We start from the raw sequence: 14,031 nt of genomic DNA on the forward strand, positions 1-14,031 counted from the left end.
AAACAGCTGACTGAAATCAGCTGACCCGGGAAAACATCAAAGATTGTCTTTTAAAGACGATTTTATAAAGGAAGCACAGTAACAGAAAATGTGGTGAGGTTGGGTTTGCATGACTGCAAATCCAGCAGAATCTGAGATGCTGAAACAAGAAAATCCTGTGGATGAATGTGCTGGAGAGCAGATAGAAAAACCTAGGGTTAGATGGATCAGCTTGGTTGCTGATCACGATACAGGAAATATTCACAAACGACTTGACAGAGAACTGAGAGAAGGGATTCCTGGAGACAATGGAATTTGCCCTGGTAGTTACCAATTTGCCAATTTGTAGCATCTCAGCACTTTGGAGCTGGAACTAAAACTGATATTTGACATTGACAATATTGGCTAAATTAGATATCGAGAGAGTGAAGACACCAACCAAAAGAATTGACAGGTTTGCCATGAAAATAATCCCAAACAAGTAAAGGATTTGAATGCATTCAAAAGAACTGCTCAAAGCCAGAATATGTGAGCATCACTTCCTGGGAACTGGTGAGGTGGCACATCTAGACTTGAAAAAGCAAAGCCATAGTTTTTGTGCAATTAAAGTTGCTTTGGTCAAAACAAAATGTATAAAATATTCCACATGCATTTCCTCAAGTAGATGTTTAACTGAATTCCTGTTAGACTAGGCACTTTATAAGCATGAAAACATGCTTACCACAGGGCTGACAATTGGAAATAGTGTTATGGATGCTCCTAAGATTCCAGAAATTGTTACAAAATTTAAAAATTACTGGTTGGAGTTTTTACTGGTGCACAGATATTCAGTAATTTGCATGAAGAGAAAACACAAGAACCTGCAAGAGGATGTGCTTGGAGTCATGTATAATTCGGGTATGACCCAATTTTGTGATAGAATTAAACAGTCTGAAGTATGATGAATAGAATGAACTAATCACAGTGAAATTTAAGAGCATGATTCCAAATGGAGGAACTCTCAAAGAGGGAAACTCTCCCACCTTGCAGTGTAAAATGATACTGACAATACCAGAATGTAATGACAACAGATAGTGTAATTCTGGGTACAGGAGGCTGTGCAACAATACCATCAAGCAAAATGAGATAAAAAGTCCTAAACATGATTTACAGTATACATCTGGCTCAGTAGAAGATGAGGGACTGAAAAAAAATATCCTACAGTGGTCAGGGAAATACTGTCGTTCAAGAGAAGGTATCCAAGTATAAATGGTACAAAAAAATACCAAAAATTATGGAAAAGAACTGTGGAAGCTGTAAGGGGGCTTTGATTGCTGTTGATACAGATAGATTTGGACTAAACAGAAAAGATGAATTATTAATAATTTTTAGTTTGTTACAAAACATGGAGAACAGCAGTGTAAAACAGACTCTAAATCACAGTTTACATGTCCTGGATTCCGGATGAGCTAAAAAGCAAATAATGGCCTGCATTTCATAAATGTCTTTTTTCAGCAATTTGCTTGAGAAATTAGATCAAGCAAAGTAAAGCAAGTCCTTATGAGGCACTGCCACATGGGTTAGCAAGAGGACTGTTTGGTAAATATAATAAAGAACCAGAGGTCCAAGCAAACCACATCTGGTCTTATTAGATTATTATAGCACACTTCTCAGTGCTCTGTTGAGATTTCCTGTTCAAAAACCTGTGGGCAGTAAGGGACAAACCCCATAAATATGTTAAGCTGGCAATGTTTAAGCATTGCAAAAGAGCTGTTTGTCTAGAAATAAAAACTGAACAAATGCTACAAACGTAGCCAAGTGGTGTTGAAAATGGAAGGGAAGGTTAGATTTCAGTCTGATTCTATGGATACCAATTGAACACAGTCTCCTTTCAGCTGCAATGGGGTCAGATGGCAGAAACCTTCCAAAGCAGTTTTCCCATTATTGGACCTGAGACAAAGTTAGGCAAAACTAAGAGACACTCTGGCTCCATGCATTTTAAGAAACAGTACAGTATTATGTTGACAGCATTTATGGCATGACAGAAACAACGGTTTTGTATTCAAACATTGTCCAGCTGTAAAAAGTTTAAATTAAGACTCATTGGCTGTAAAAGAAATGACTGTGAAACACATGACACAGTCTGAAAACATTGATAGCTACTGACTTCTAGATTAGATGGCTCTAGTTGTGGATTTTATTAACTGACTGTTTCAGTTTGTAGATGTTACTTTATGCCCATTTTCTGTTAAAAGAAATCAGTATAGCAGTTGCTATTGACTTGTACAAAACAAGAAAGAGAGTAACCTTTGGGTAATACTGATCCATGTGTCTGCACTGAAGCAGAAAATAAGTTTGATCTCCTCCCATCATATCTTTATTTATAATATTACACATCTTGACAGAATTTGGCAGATAAAATAATCTGGTGCCTCTCATTTCAATTAGTTTCGGGTTCCAACTGCTGGATCTGGTTATTATTTTGTCTATGCAAATAGCATGCTACTATCAGATGGCTTCTCACTGCATAGGTACTTCCACTCTGTGTTCAAGTCAATTATAAACCTTCTGTTAAACAGTTTCAAGCAATTGGTTTTTTGTGGCATGCTGTCTTTTTCTTGTTTTTCAAACCACAAGTAATTTTTATAGCTCTTCTGCAAACCTCTTCCATTCTTTCCCCATCCTCCTTTAGCATTGACAGCTGATTAGGATGTCCAGAAATAGCTTTGCTTAGCCCAGAGATAACCCCACCTCACGGTCTCATTGCATATTCCATAAAAAAATAACACATTTAGCAGCTGCATTGCACTGAGAGCTCCTGTGCAGCTGGATGATCCCATCACTCCCGATTCCAGAGACCTTTTCAGAGCCACTGCTCTCTGAGAGGGAGCAGCTTGTTCCACGGGGATGACTGAGGCTGTTCCCAGTTGCATGACCTTGGCTCTGTCTCCACTGAAATGTTTGTTGTTTGAGCACACCAAAAGATGGCTTTGTAAGCTGTGAGTGACCCATTCCACTACACATGGTTAAAACTCAATCTCTTTTCACCTGAAAACTTTATCAGTCATCTTTCAAACCACTCACAAATAACACTGAGTCAAAAGGTAATCTCTGCAGCTGCACTGGAAACCAACCCATATATAATGATAATTTCTGAATAGTAAACAAGACATAGCTAGTTTCTAATAAATTTAAGTTTTCTGTATTTATTTAGTATACTCTAAATGTTTTAGTCTGAATATTGTGCCGTAGTAAGTTAAATATCACACAGATATCTGAGCAGATCAGAGCCAAATAGCCCCTGTGAAAACTCAGCTTTTAAATAAATAGGAAACACCAAGCTCATCTGGAAAACTATCATCTATAATGTTTTGACACCCACAACAAACCATTTACAGACATCCCCACGAAGACCAGTGTGTGTTTGCACAAGGTCCTAGCAGATTTCAAATGTGTTTGTGGGGACAGAGAGAACTGATGTGTCTAATGTCACCAGCACGACATCACTAGAACATAAATACTTGTTATTCCAGCACTTAACTCCTCTTCTGGGACTACAGAATCTTTCCTCTATGTCACACACTGATCTGTGTCACACCACAGTACAGATAAACAGATGATAAAATGCACTGAAGTGATGATCTGCCTGGAGGGCAAAAGCCCAGCTAAACAAAAATCACCAGCAGAAAAAAGAGAAAACAGTAGTGGTGTTCACTTTGAGACATTCACCCAGCACTGTGTTTGGGACTTGACTCTCACACCCTTCATTTCAAGTAACTGTGCCTTGAAATTTGCTGCTAACAGAAATTCAGATGGCATGTGTAGTAAGGAAGGCTGGTACATTACATGGGAAATGTTGGGTGACCTTGAGGGCTGGTGTGGTAGGAATGGGAAGAAGTTCAAAAGCACAGAGTGTCAGGGCATGTACCTGGGGAATAATAAACAAAACCTCTGCTGTAAATTGGGAGAGCATCTGTAGGAAAGTACAAAGGTGGAGAAAGGCCTGCATGTCTCATCCAGCTGCAGGATGACTCTGGGCACATCTCCAATATGATGCAGCATGAAAAAAGACAAATACAGCCACAAAATACTTCAGGCAAAGAATTAACAACAGGGGAAGGAAACACCACTTATACAAGGCATTTATTATAAGGAATGGTCCTTATCATCCATATTTCAGAAAGGTAAGTACAAACAGGAACAGGTGGCAGAAAGGGCTGCTGGATTGATAATTGTTCTTACAGAGAGGTCTATAAGAAAGTATATGTAAAGTGGGAAAACAGAGAATGCTCTTCACAGGTACAGCAAAGAAAGATATAAATTAAAGGTTACATTCAACTCAAGAACAACTGATGAGTAATAAATACAGATTATAACTCTGAGCACAGTTTCTAGGTATCAAAGTGTCCCACTGTGAAATAGGATAGTGGTGGGAATAACATCTGGATAATCTTCGGATTTTTATTACTGAGCTTACTGACAGTGTTACTTCCAACAAGGGAGTACTGTATTTAAAAACTCAGATTATCCTTCTACTACCATGAGTTACAGATGCTCCAGACAAGTTTTGTGATGGAAATTATATGTATCTATGGCTGAGTGATCCTTGATGTGCACCAGAAGGAGCTCAGAATGAAACCAAATCCAGATAAAAAAAAACCCCACATTTTCAGTGACTTAGAAAAGGAGGAATGTGTGGAAAGAGGGGAAAACAATAACAAGAAAAATGCATTTCTTCAAAGATCACCATCCTTACCTCCCATGAGGAAGAGAAGCCCTGCCACATACTGCATAAGGCCTCGGTCCCAGCAGCACCCCAGCACTCCAATAATCCACCCAAAGAGGATGATGGCCACAGCCATGCCCATGAAGCCAGCTGTCATCCTGCGCAGATCTGCAGTGGGGAGGACACAAAAACAACGTGAGTGGGAGCAGTGATAAATCAGCATCGTCAGGGGGTCAGAACAGTCTTAATCCACAATGCTACTGATCTGCAAGGACTTCAGTGTGTGGTGGCATGGGATGATTTAAGTAAGGATGATTCAGAGCAAGGACAAACCATAAATTGTCACTAGCTTGGGCTGGGGAAGAGAGAGCAGGTGCCTGTTTTACCACACAGTGAAGCTCAGTGCAGATGCACTCAAGTGACTTGTGACAGTTTGCTCAGGAGCTAGAAGCTGTAAAATTGCCTCAGTGCAACGCTGTGCCTGTAACTCCAGTCTCTGGGCACTGTGTTTACATCCTGCCTGCTCATCTCTGTCCATTACTCTCCATCATCCAAAGGATGTCCCTGCTCAAACTGATCAGCAAAGCAGTTTCTATACTTTGTGCCAGCACAGACATGACAGAGGATTCACCTCAATTCTGACCCTCTGTGTGATCTTGGGCAAGTCACTGAGCCCCTCTGGGCCACAGCTTCCCACGTGTGAGTTGGGCCATGGCATCCAGTGGTGGCAGGAATGAAACGTGGTACCTCCAGGACAGTGAGGCACACCTGGAGGATACTCTGGCGTCAGAGGTCATGAAATGAACTCCGGATACACAGCTGGGACAGAGGACACATCATTGTCCTCTCCTGTACCTGGATGGTGACCTTGCCAGATGATTTTTGGTGAGGACATTTTTGGCTGCTCCAGGGAGCACTAGGAGGAGGACAGGGCACTGGAGCAAAACATTTTTGCTCTTCGAGTGGGGACTGAGTACATCTGATGTGGGTGGCAGGGACTGACCTGTGTTTATTTCATAAATAAAGGAAAAGGGTTCCCAGGTCCTGGTGATAGGAATCCTTAAATAAAGACCTGGCTATGTTGCATATTTGCCTTCTGCAAAAAGGATGGGACTATGGGACTGCTGGGAACCCTCTTTCTGCACGGGCTGGGAAACAAAAAAAAAGTCCTTCACAGTTGGTTTGGATGTGAAATCTGGGCAGTGAGACCACCTGGCAACTGAAAGAGCAAGGACTATGTGAGCTAAAGAGCATCTTCACACCCTCAGATAATGAAACAGATGGGGGCATCTTCACTAACATTTGATTATTCCCTGTCCCCCCTTAATGCATGCATAAAAAGTTTAAGCACTGGTATGTCAAGAGTATATGTACTGAGAAAATTCCAGCCAAGACAACTCTCTAAACATTTGTTTCCTTCTTGAAACCCATTTTGGGTTTTTTTGCACAGCAATGATTTAAGTTTTTTTTTTCAAGAAACAGAATGCTTATGACAGAGGAGAAAGATTTGAAAACTGTGAATCATCCACCAGTCTCTGTGGCAGCTTTTCTCCTTGGCTGGCCTTTGACTATTTCTCAGTTTCTCTTATATTTTTGTGTTTTTCCCAGAGTGGATAAAAGGACCAGCAATACCCACAGTGCAGATTCAATGCATTCTGTGAAGAGTGATAAATTACCATCATCAGAAGTTTATAAAAGCATATCCAGAATGTTAAGTGTCCACACAGTCTATAGGTTTGCTGGGACAGAGTGACTTGAAGGCAGTTTACTCAGGTCCATGTTCATTTTAGCACCTTGTATGCAAGATCAAGCTGTAGAACCCAACCCCTCCCTTGAAGCTGTAACTCTTTCCTGTAGATTGTCACTGATTTTTCAAGGAGTCTCTCTGACAACATAAAGATAACAAAGCCTTCAGCCCACCAGTAACCTGGCTCTTTTAACAAGATACACATCTTAAAATAAGTACTTTTATCTTAGGTTTTGTCACTGTCCCACCACATTTGAGTATGTTCAAGGAGCTCTAGTACAGAAAAAAAAAAAAAAAGGCATTTCTTCAGAAACTTGTACTTCCCCCCAGGCAACGTCTTTGTTCCTTGAGCATTTCTCAGAGTGCTTTTCAAAACAAGCAGTAAGTGTTAGTAAGCATCTTTGATGGCTAAGTGTCTTCCTACTTTTTCACTCCATGAGGGCCTGGGCTTAATTTGAAAATGAAAACATAAAATATTTGCTTTTTTCTATATCATCTTCCACAGCAGCATAGCACATCTGTCCAAGGTGCTGCACAGCTCTTTGTGTCAGCCCTACAAACCCCTTGCAATTTAATTTGTGACTGCTGACCAAGTTAGACTATTTGCCTGTCCTAATGGAAACACACCCTAACAACCTGCTTCTAATGAGCTCAGCTTAAATAGCTTTATTCAGCTGCAAGATGTCCAGAACCCCTCAGATCTACCCCAAAGCCTGGCTGATGGACCCAGTTTTCACAGCCCCCAGAATGGATCACAAGGATCCCCACATCATGTATGCCAAACTCAGGAATGGTGTTTATCCTGCTAAAATCTGTGAATTTTGCTATTAAACAGAAGACTTAAAGGAACAGGATCGAGATTTCTAGGCTAAAATTTTGACATTTGTTTCCTTCAACCTCTTTGGCTGATGGAGCCTGGAATTCCCTTTCTAACACAGCAAAATCCAAATTGAACTTCTTCACGAACTCTTAGTTCTCACAAATTCAGTGAGCTTAGTTTAAGATTGCCACTGCTTAGGCCAATTGCAAATCTGCTGCACACTAAGTCCATCCACTACGGATTATCTGAAACAAATAAAATATAAACTTTCTTTTCTATTTGAAACTATTTGGCATTTGCCCTACCATACCATTCCTTGAGGGGAACCTTGCAAACAGCAGTGCTGGGAAAGGGGGTTGTAAATTTGGTTTCAATAACAGCCTGCACTTGTCCAACAGCATCTTCCTGGCACTCCTCACCTGGCAGTGCCCACATGAAACTGGCTGGGATCAAGTCTATTCAAAGGGATTCCTTTGTGGAAAAGTACTTAATGGATGTAAATGAATCATCATCCTCAGGCTATTTAGAGAATATTCCCCAAACTCAATCCCTATTAATGGGGTTTTTGATGATTACTGTTTGTTGGGGTGGTGCTTGACATGGAAAGGACAGAAGAAAAGCAAAGATTTGCATTGTGTATTCAAGGCAATATTTAAATTCGTTCTGCTAATTTAGGGTGGAGGGATGACATATAAATAAACAATAGCTCATCAGTACAAATTGATGGGGTTTTGTCTGAGTTTGATTGGCACTGTTAAGACCCTTCCTGAATGCATCCTGCAAAGGTAAAAAGGGTCATGCTGTCATGTAACACCACTTTATGACGTTTGAGCACATTCTGGGTTTGGTTTATTTTTCTGAAATTGCTTTTATTTATTTTTAGGCTATGAAATTAATAATTCTCTACATTCTTTCTCTTTTTGAAAACCTCTCTGACTAATAGGATCTCAGGGTCATGGCATGACAACACCAATCAACTGAAGGAGTGACTATGCCAGCAGAATGCATTGTTGAATGTTACACAGCCAAATGGGAGCTGCAACAGCAAACAAACCTATCCCAGTGCATTTGTGGGCATTGCTCAGCTGATCCTCTCCCGGGTACCCATCCCAAGTCCTCACACTGTAACAGAGTGCACAGATTGCAGGGACATTGAATTCCCCAACTCCACCACCTAGCAAACCAAACCTTTAGAAATGTAGCTACAAGGTGAAAGTAAGGAATGTACTACATTGTTTATTCCATAACCTATAATATTGAAGTTAATTTTTAATGCTTTGCCTGTATGAATACCAGTTTCAATGATTTACTACGGGGACATAGATACCAACATCACTTGTGGGTGAAAATACAATATTATCTTTCTACACATTTTTCAGAAACCCCTTCTTCATCCCTTTTTCTTTTTAATGTTGACAAAAGCTATGAGTGTATATCTTCTTTTCATTTCTAGCACTCCTACAGGTGCTGCTGCATGTAAAAGGCAGGGAACTAAATCCTGACTCTAAAGCAATGTGGATCATCAAGCAAGAAATACAGGTATCATGTTTGTGTAGGTTGGGAACAATAAACTTCTTGTTCTATCTTCTATCAATGACTGATAACATTGGAGAAGGGACAAAGAATGGAGTAATCCAAGTCCCATGATGGAAGCTGAATTGATACATTTGGAAACCACAAGTCTTGTGAGTCATGATGAAAAGAGAAACACTGGTATTTTAGACAACATCCTTAAAATACAGACAGATTCTCATAAACCAGCATGCATTTCCTAAAAGAATTTTAGTTTTCTTAACGCCATAGGTTTCCTGAAGATAAAGAAAGGCAGAAAAGCTGATCAAGAGTCATTTATTTCCAAGCAACATGTGATGGAAAGTATTCTCTGTCACTTTGCAAATGCCCCTGCCCTTCATTTCACCCTGATATCTGTCCATCTGTATCTGTTATGAGCAATAAAGTAATTCATGCTGGTTATCACATTGTGGAAGAACTTTCACACCCCAGCAGCTGCAAACATAACATGTTCTGATTCAGCTTTGTTTTTTAAAAATGTCAGTATTCCTTTTTGACTTCTCATGTTCCATTCTCTTCCTTGAAATTGCAAGTCATCTTTCTAAAGCAAGGGCTCAGTCTTCCTGTTGATATTTATATTCCTTTCCACAGAATTTAACAATACCTCCAAACAACTGGAGATTTCTTACCTCACAACATATACAGGAAGGACTGTATGAGACTGTTCTAAAGATGGGGAAACCAAGTCAAGAATAGTCAACATGTCCCCAGCTACATGAAAAGTTTGTGGAGAGTGTATAATTAAATCTGTATTAGCAGGATTTCTGGACAGCCCTTGAACCACACAGCACTGCTTTTGCTTTCAGAACTACTTGTTCTCAAGTGTTTGCTAGCAAATCAAACTAAGTGCTTGTTATCAGACCCTCAGAAAGTGCAATATTGCTGTAAATAGTATTTCAGATAGTCCATCCTACATGTGCCTCCTTCCTTCTCCTAAGAGTGGAAAGTCTGCAGGGACTAAGCACCCTGAAGACTGTATCCAGAATATCTAGAACAGCTTAGAAAACATTCTGGATATAACACACTTCTTCCCTGAGGTGTCCCAACAAATGGGAAAATGGAAAAAGAAATCACAAATGTATTTCTGTGCCTGTCTAGGAACAGATGTCAGGATATAGTAATGTCACAAGTAGAAACAGACAGGGATGGTGTAATTCTTTAGCATAATCCTTCATTGCAGGTCCCTGTGATCTATACCCTCCTGTACTAAATTCCCTCTGATTTATCTTTACCAGGGATGGAGAACACTTGTACTTGAAAAGAGGCAAAATCACTCCTTTTGCTTCCTTTTCCAGACAAACATATGTATTGGAAATTGTTCAAGAACTGCACACAGCCCTAGAGCACAATTTACCAGATTTCACGGAGCTTTGTTTAAATTACTTCTCTTATAAAGAATCAGCAGCACAGAGGTATCTTTCTCTGACATAATCCCTTCTCTTATCTCACCCCAAAACTTCAGGGGGGGCAAGATAGAATTGAACAGACATGTCTTTTATTGAATGCCAGCTCTAGCAGCTCCCAGGTACAATGAACAAGTGAGTGTTAATGCAGGTGATTTTGAGTGGCATCTTCTGGCTCTCACTATTCTCTCTGCAGAGCTTAAAACTGTATTTTGGATGAGGCTGGCAAATAGAGGGTGAGGGTTTTTAATCTTTTCCTTGAGCTTCAGGTATGAAGAGATAAGAAAAGAAATATGTATTAGTCTACCTGAGACTGTTAAAATCTCTGAGTGCCTTTCACTGAATCATGTGGCAACCCAGTCTCGAGTTTAAAGATTACTCTAATGCAATATCAGTGAGAACAACCCACTTCAACCAAAGTAACAGCAGATTATATTTACATGTAAGTATCTGTACCAGAGAGACTCAGAAATACACATGACACAAACGTACACTAAAACACAACTCTCTCAAAGCTGAGAGAAAGAACAGCAGAAAACCTTCACCAGCTCTTGCCAGAAGGGAAACCAGCTCCATCAAGGATGAAGTGAGCCTTCATATCTCCAGAGGTACAATGGCCTTTATAAAACACATGCATAATTTCTCCTAAACCACAAATTCCCATCACCTTCTGTTGACTAGAGATTGCTATTTGTGTGATAAATTGTTAAGTGTTTGATTGCCAGCAATGCCTGAACCCACCTACATGGAAAAGCTGATAGGAATCTTTGCAAGCTGGCTGTGGTCTGTGCTTGTTAACATATTCCTCAGGATGAGGTGTATGGAGAGTGGACACCATGAGATTCATCTATTCTTGTCAGGACAGGTTCCCTATATGGATTTCCTCCATCAGAGTTCTTAAGTGTTCTTACAGTTATTTAAAACAGAAACAATCACAAAAGGAAGGTTCCAGCCATGCACTGCTGGCACTTCAGTCTGCCTTTCTTTGTAAGAAATCCCACAATTTCAGTCAGGTGAATAGTTCATCAAGGGGCAATGAAGTTCTACAAAGGCTGACACCTTCAGAGGTTTATGCTGGCAAATAGCAAACCCCAAATGACACTGCAATTTCTTATCTCTGGTGAACTGTCATAAAGCACCAGAGGAAAGAGGATCTCCCAGACCAGGTCACATACTGGTGTTACTGGCTGAAAGCAATTCCTCCACTATTTGGGGAAAATTACAGGGGCCTAAGAAATTCTGCAGTGGCTGAAAGCACTATCTGGAGCTCAAATAACAAGTTCTGGTTTTATTCTTGCCTTTTCCTCATGTAAAGCAGAGAAGAGGCAAAAGAAAACCCCTAGATGGTAAGGGAGGGATTTAAGGAAGCACTGGAGAAGGAAGGAAACAAGGCTTGTTTAAGTACAGGGCAGAAAAGGGTGAGGAAGAAGTGTCTCATGAGAGTGAAAAGATGGATTTATCTTCAAGAGACTTTATGGTATGGATATTAGAGAGTTCAGTGCATAAAGGGGACATTTGTACAGCAGGTATTTAACACACCTGAAGCAGTTCCTCTGTAGAAGGTGCAAGACTTACACCCTGGGAGAAAGAAGATGGCTGTGAATACCATCCCATTGAAGGGTTAAGCCTTTTGCTCCAATCCTCCCTTCCTTACACTCAAAAAGAAACTTTGGCCAGAGAAGAAAAAGGATATTTTTGGTATCTCTTGTGTTGCTACTCAGCTCTGAGTGACAGCAGGGAGGAAGAAGAGAAAAGCTTTGCCCTTACAACCCCTGATCTAGTGGGCCAGAGTAGCTGAGCCTATGCCAAAGCATCATCCAACTCAACTTTACTCTGCTTTACTCTGTCACACCCAATTCTACCTAACCTACTCCACACCATTCCCTCTCCTTCTCTGGTTCTGGTGACAAGATTTTATTGGAAAGTACCTGAAGCTGGTCATTTATCTTTCTCCAGTGATGTTCAAGAGCTGATCTTAGAGAGTCTTTCTCTCTCCAGATTTACTATCCATTATGTCAGCAATATATGATCATCTAGGAATATTTCCAAGCTTTGGTCCCAGCAGAGTACACTTACAATTTTCCCAGTCAACCCTTTCATCCCTCTTTTCCCTCTCTCCTCAGGAACACTGAAGTCTGAGGCACTTGCAATTTTGGCGACTCTTCTTCATAATCAGAACTTGAATCCTTCCTGCTCCTGCTAGGTGAGGCTACACAAAACAAACATTTCTCAGTTGTGACCAAGGTAAGAGGCTTTTTATTAAACAGCTTCCAGGGGTTGTGAAGGTGTTGAAAAATCTGAGGCATTTGAAATAAAATGGCTTCTGCTCAATTTCAGTGAGATCTTTGGGACTTTATGACATCAAAGTTGTGCTGCTTTCATTTTTCTTCCTTCCTGTACTTTTGAAAAAATCAGGTAATACACACTTCTTTATGCTGGTCATCTTTCATTGGAAGTGACCTCTGGAGTCACCACAGCACATCGAGGATGATCTTGATGGGGAGGAAGGACAACACAGTCCCTCAGCATCACATTAGCCTGACCAGAGGCATCCTCCCTGGAGGAGGTCAGGTGCTGTCTCCCTGCTCCCAGCACCTCCACTCCTGGTGGCAGTGGGAGAGGCCAGGTGGAAAGCCCATTTCTAAATGGAAGTTTCCCTGCATCCTCCAATGGTCTGGAAGAAATCTGTGATGGGCTCTGTGTTCAGGGCACAGGTGACCCCCTTCACTGTAAAGTGCTTTCAGTGCTGGTGAGAAGTGCTGCTCTGACACCTCTAAGACTGAATAATCCATTTATGCCCCCACAAGGTGCAGTGCAGAGCAGGGCACCAGGGCCAGCTTCCCCACTCAGCCCTGCTGCCAGGCTGTCACAGGCACCTAGAGATGCCTTGGGGTAAGGAACTGAGCATCAGTGACGAGCCCAGTGAGCTCTGCTTTCTCTGAAATCAGTGGGAGAGTGCTCCACAGCTTTCCTCTGAAAATCAGATTTTCTCCTGTCTCCCAGGGGGGGCATGGACATGGAAGCCAGTTTACCACTTTTTCTACATAGGCATTCAGACAATAATGACATACAGTAACATTTGTATGAAAATAATCTGGACAAAGAAAGCCCTATAACCTATTCTATATATGAGTTGCATTATAATTTAGTTTACAGAATTGCTCTTCTGCTGCAAGCAGGCTCTGCCCTGTTACAGTCTGCTTTTATATGCTGGTCACCATCACAGTATCTACATAATCACATGGAATTCTATTAAGATTTAATCTTCAATTATTATCTCTTGAACCACTTCTTGCAAAGGTAGCTAAGGCTCGTCAGGGCCAGAAGGAAGCAGAAGAAAAACCAGAACCACTTTTTTCCTTTCCTTTTTCTTTCAGTGAGGAAAGAAAAGTGGACAAAAAATGGATATTTGAAGAGAGTGATGAGAAAAATTAAAGAAAAGCTTAAAGATGAGAAATGGAGTGTGACAAGAAGCAAAAAACCATAGTTGTATGTAGAACTCCAGTGTCAGACAGTGTTAAGTGCCTTTTGTAAAAAGCAGATTTCCCCTAAGCTTCTCCCAAAGATAAATGGAGACGAGCAGCAATGGAGCAGAGGAGGAGCAGGAGGGGTAATACAGAAAGAGAGACTTGGTAACAGCACCTTTGTTTTTTCTTCTTCCCTCTGCATTTGGCTTCCCTCCTCAGCTGCCTGTCCCAGCACCAAAGCCTTGCCCACAATCAGGAGCAACTGAAATATTATGCTAAAGGTTTTCCTTTCCTTTTCATCCCTTGCCCCAACCACTGCACGAGTCTGAGCATAATCC

The 14,031-nt window shown here is 41.0% G+C and overlaps 1 protein-coding gene across 1 annotated transcript in view; it reads right to left on the minus strand.

Moving 5' to 3' along the window:
* TMEM178B (transmembrane protein 178B) overlaps positions 1–14,031 on the minus strand; it is a 210,193-nt gene that overhangs the window by 18,666 nt on the left and 177,496 nt on the right. Inside the window, exon 3 of the mRNA XM_014869966.2 lies at positions 4,715–4,852. Coding sequence (XP_014725452.1) covers positions 4,715–4,852 — 138 coding nt within the window. The remainder of the gene's footprint in view (positions 1–4,714; positions 4,853–14,031) is intronic.

The sequence above is a fragment of the Sturnus vulgaris genome, chromosome 5 (assembly GCF_052056855.1).
Source record: "Sturnus vulgaris isolate bStuVul1 chromosome 5, bStuVul1.hap1, whole genome shotgun sequence".
NCBI classification, from domain to species: domain Eukaryota; kingdom Metazoa; phylum Chordata; class Aves; order Passeriformes; family Sturnidae; genus Sturnus; species Sturnus vulgaris.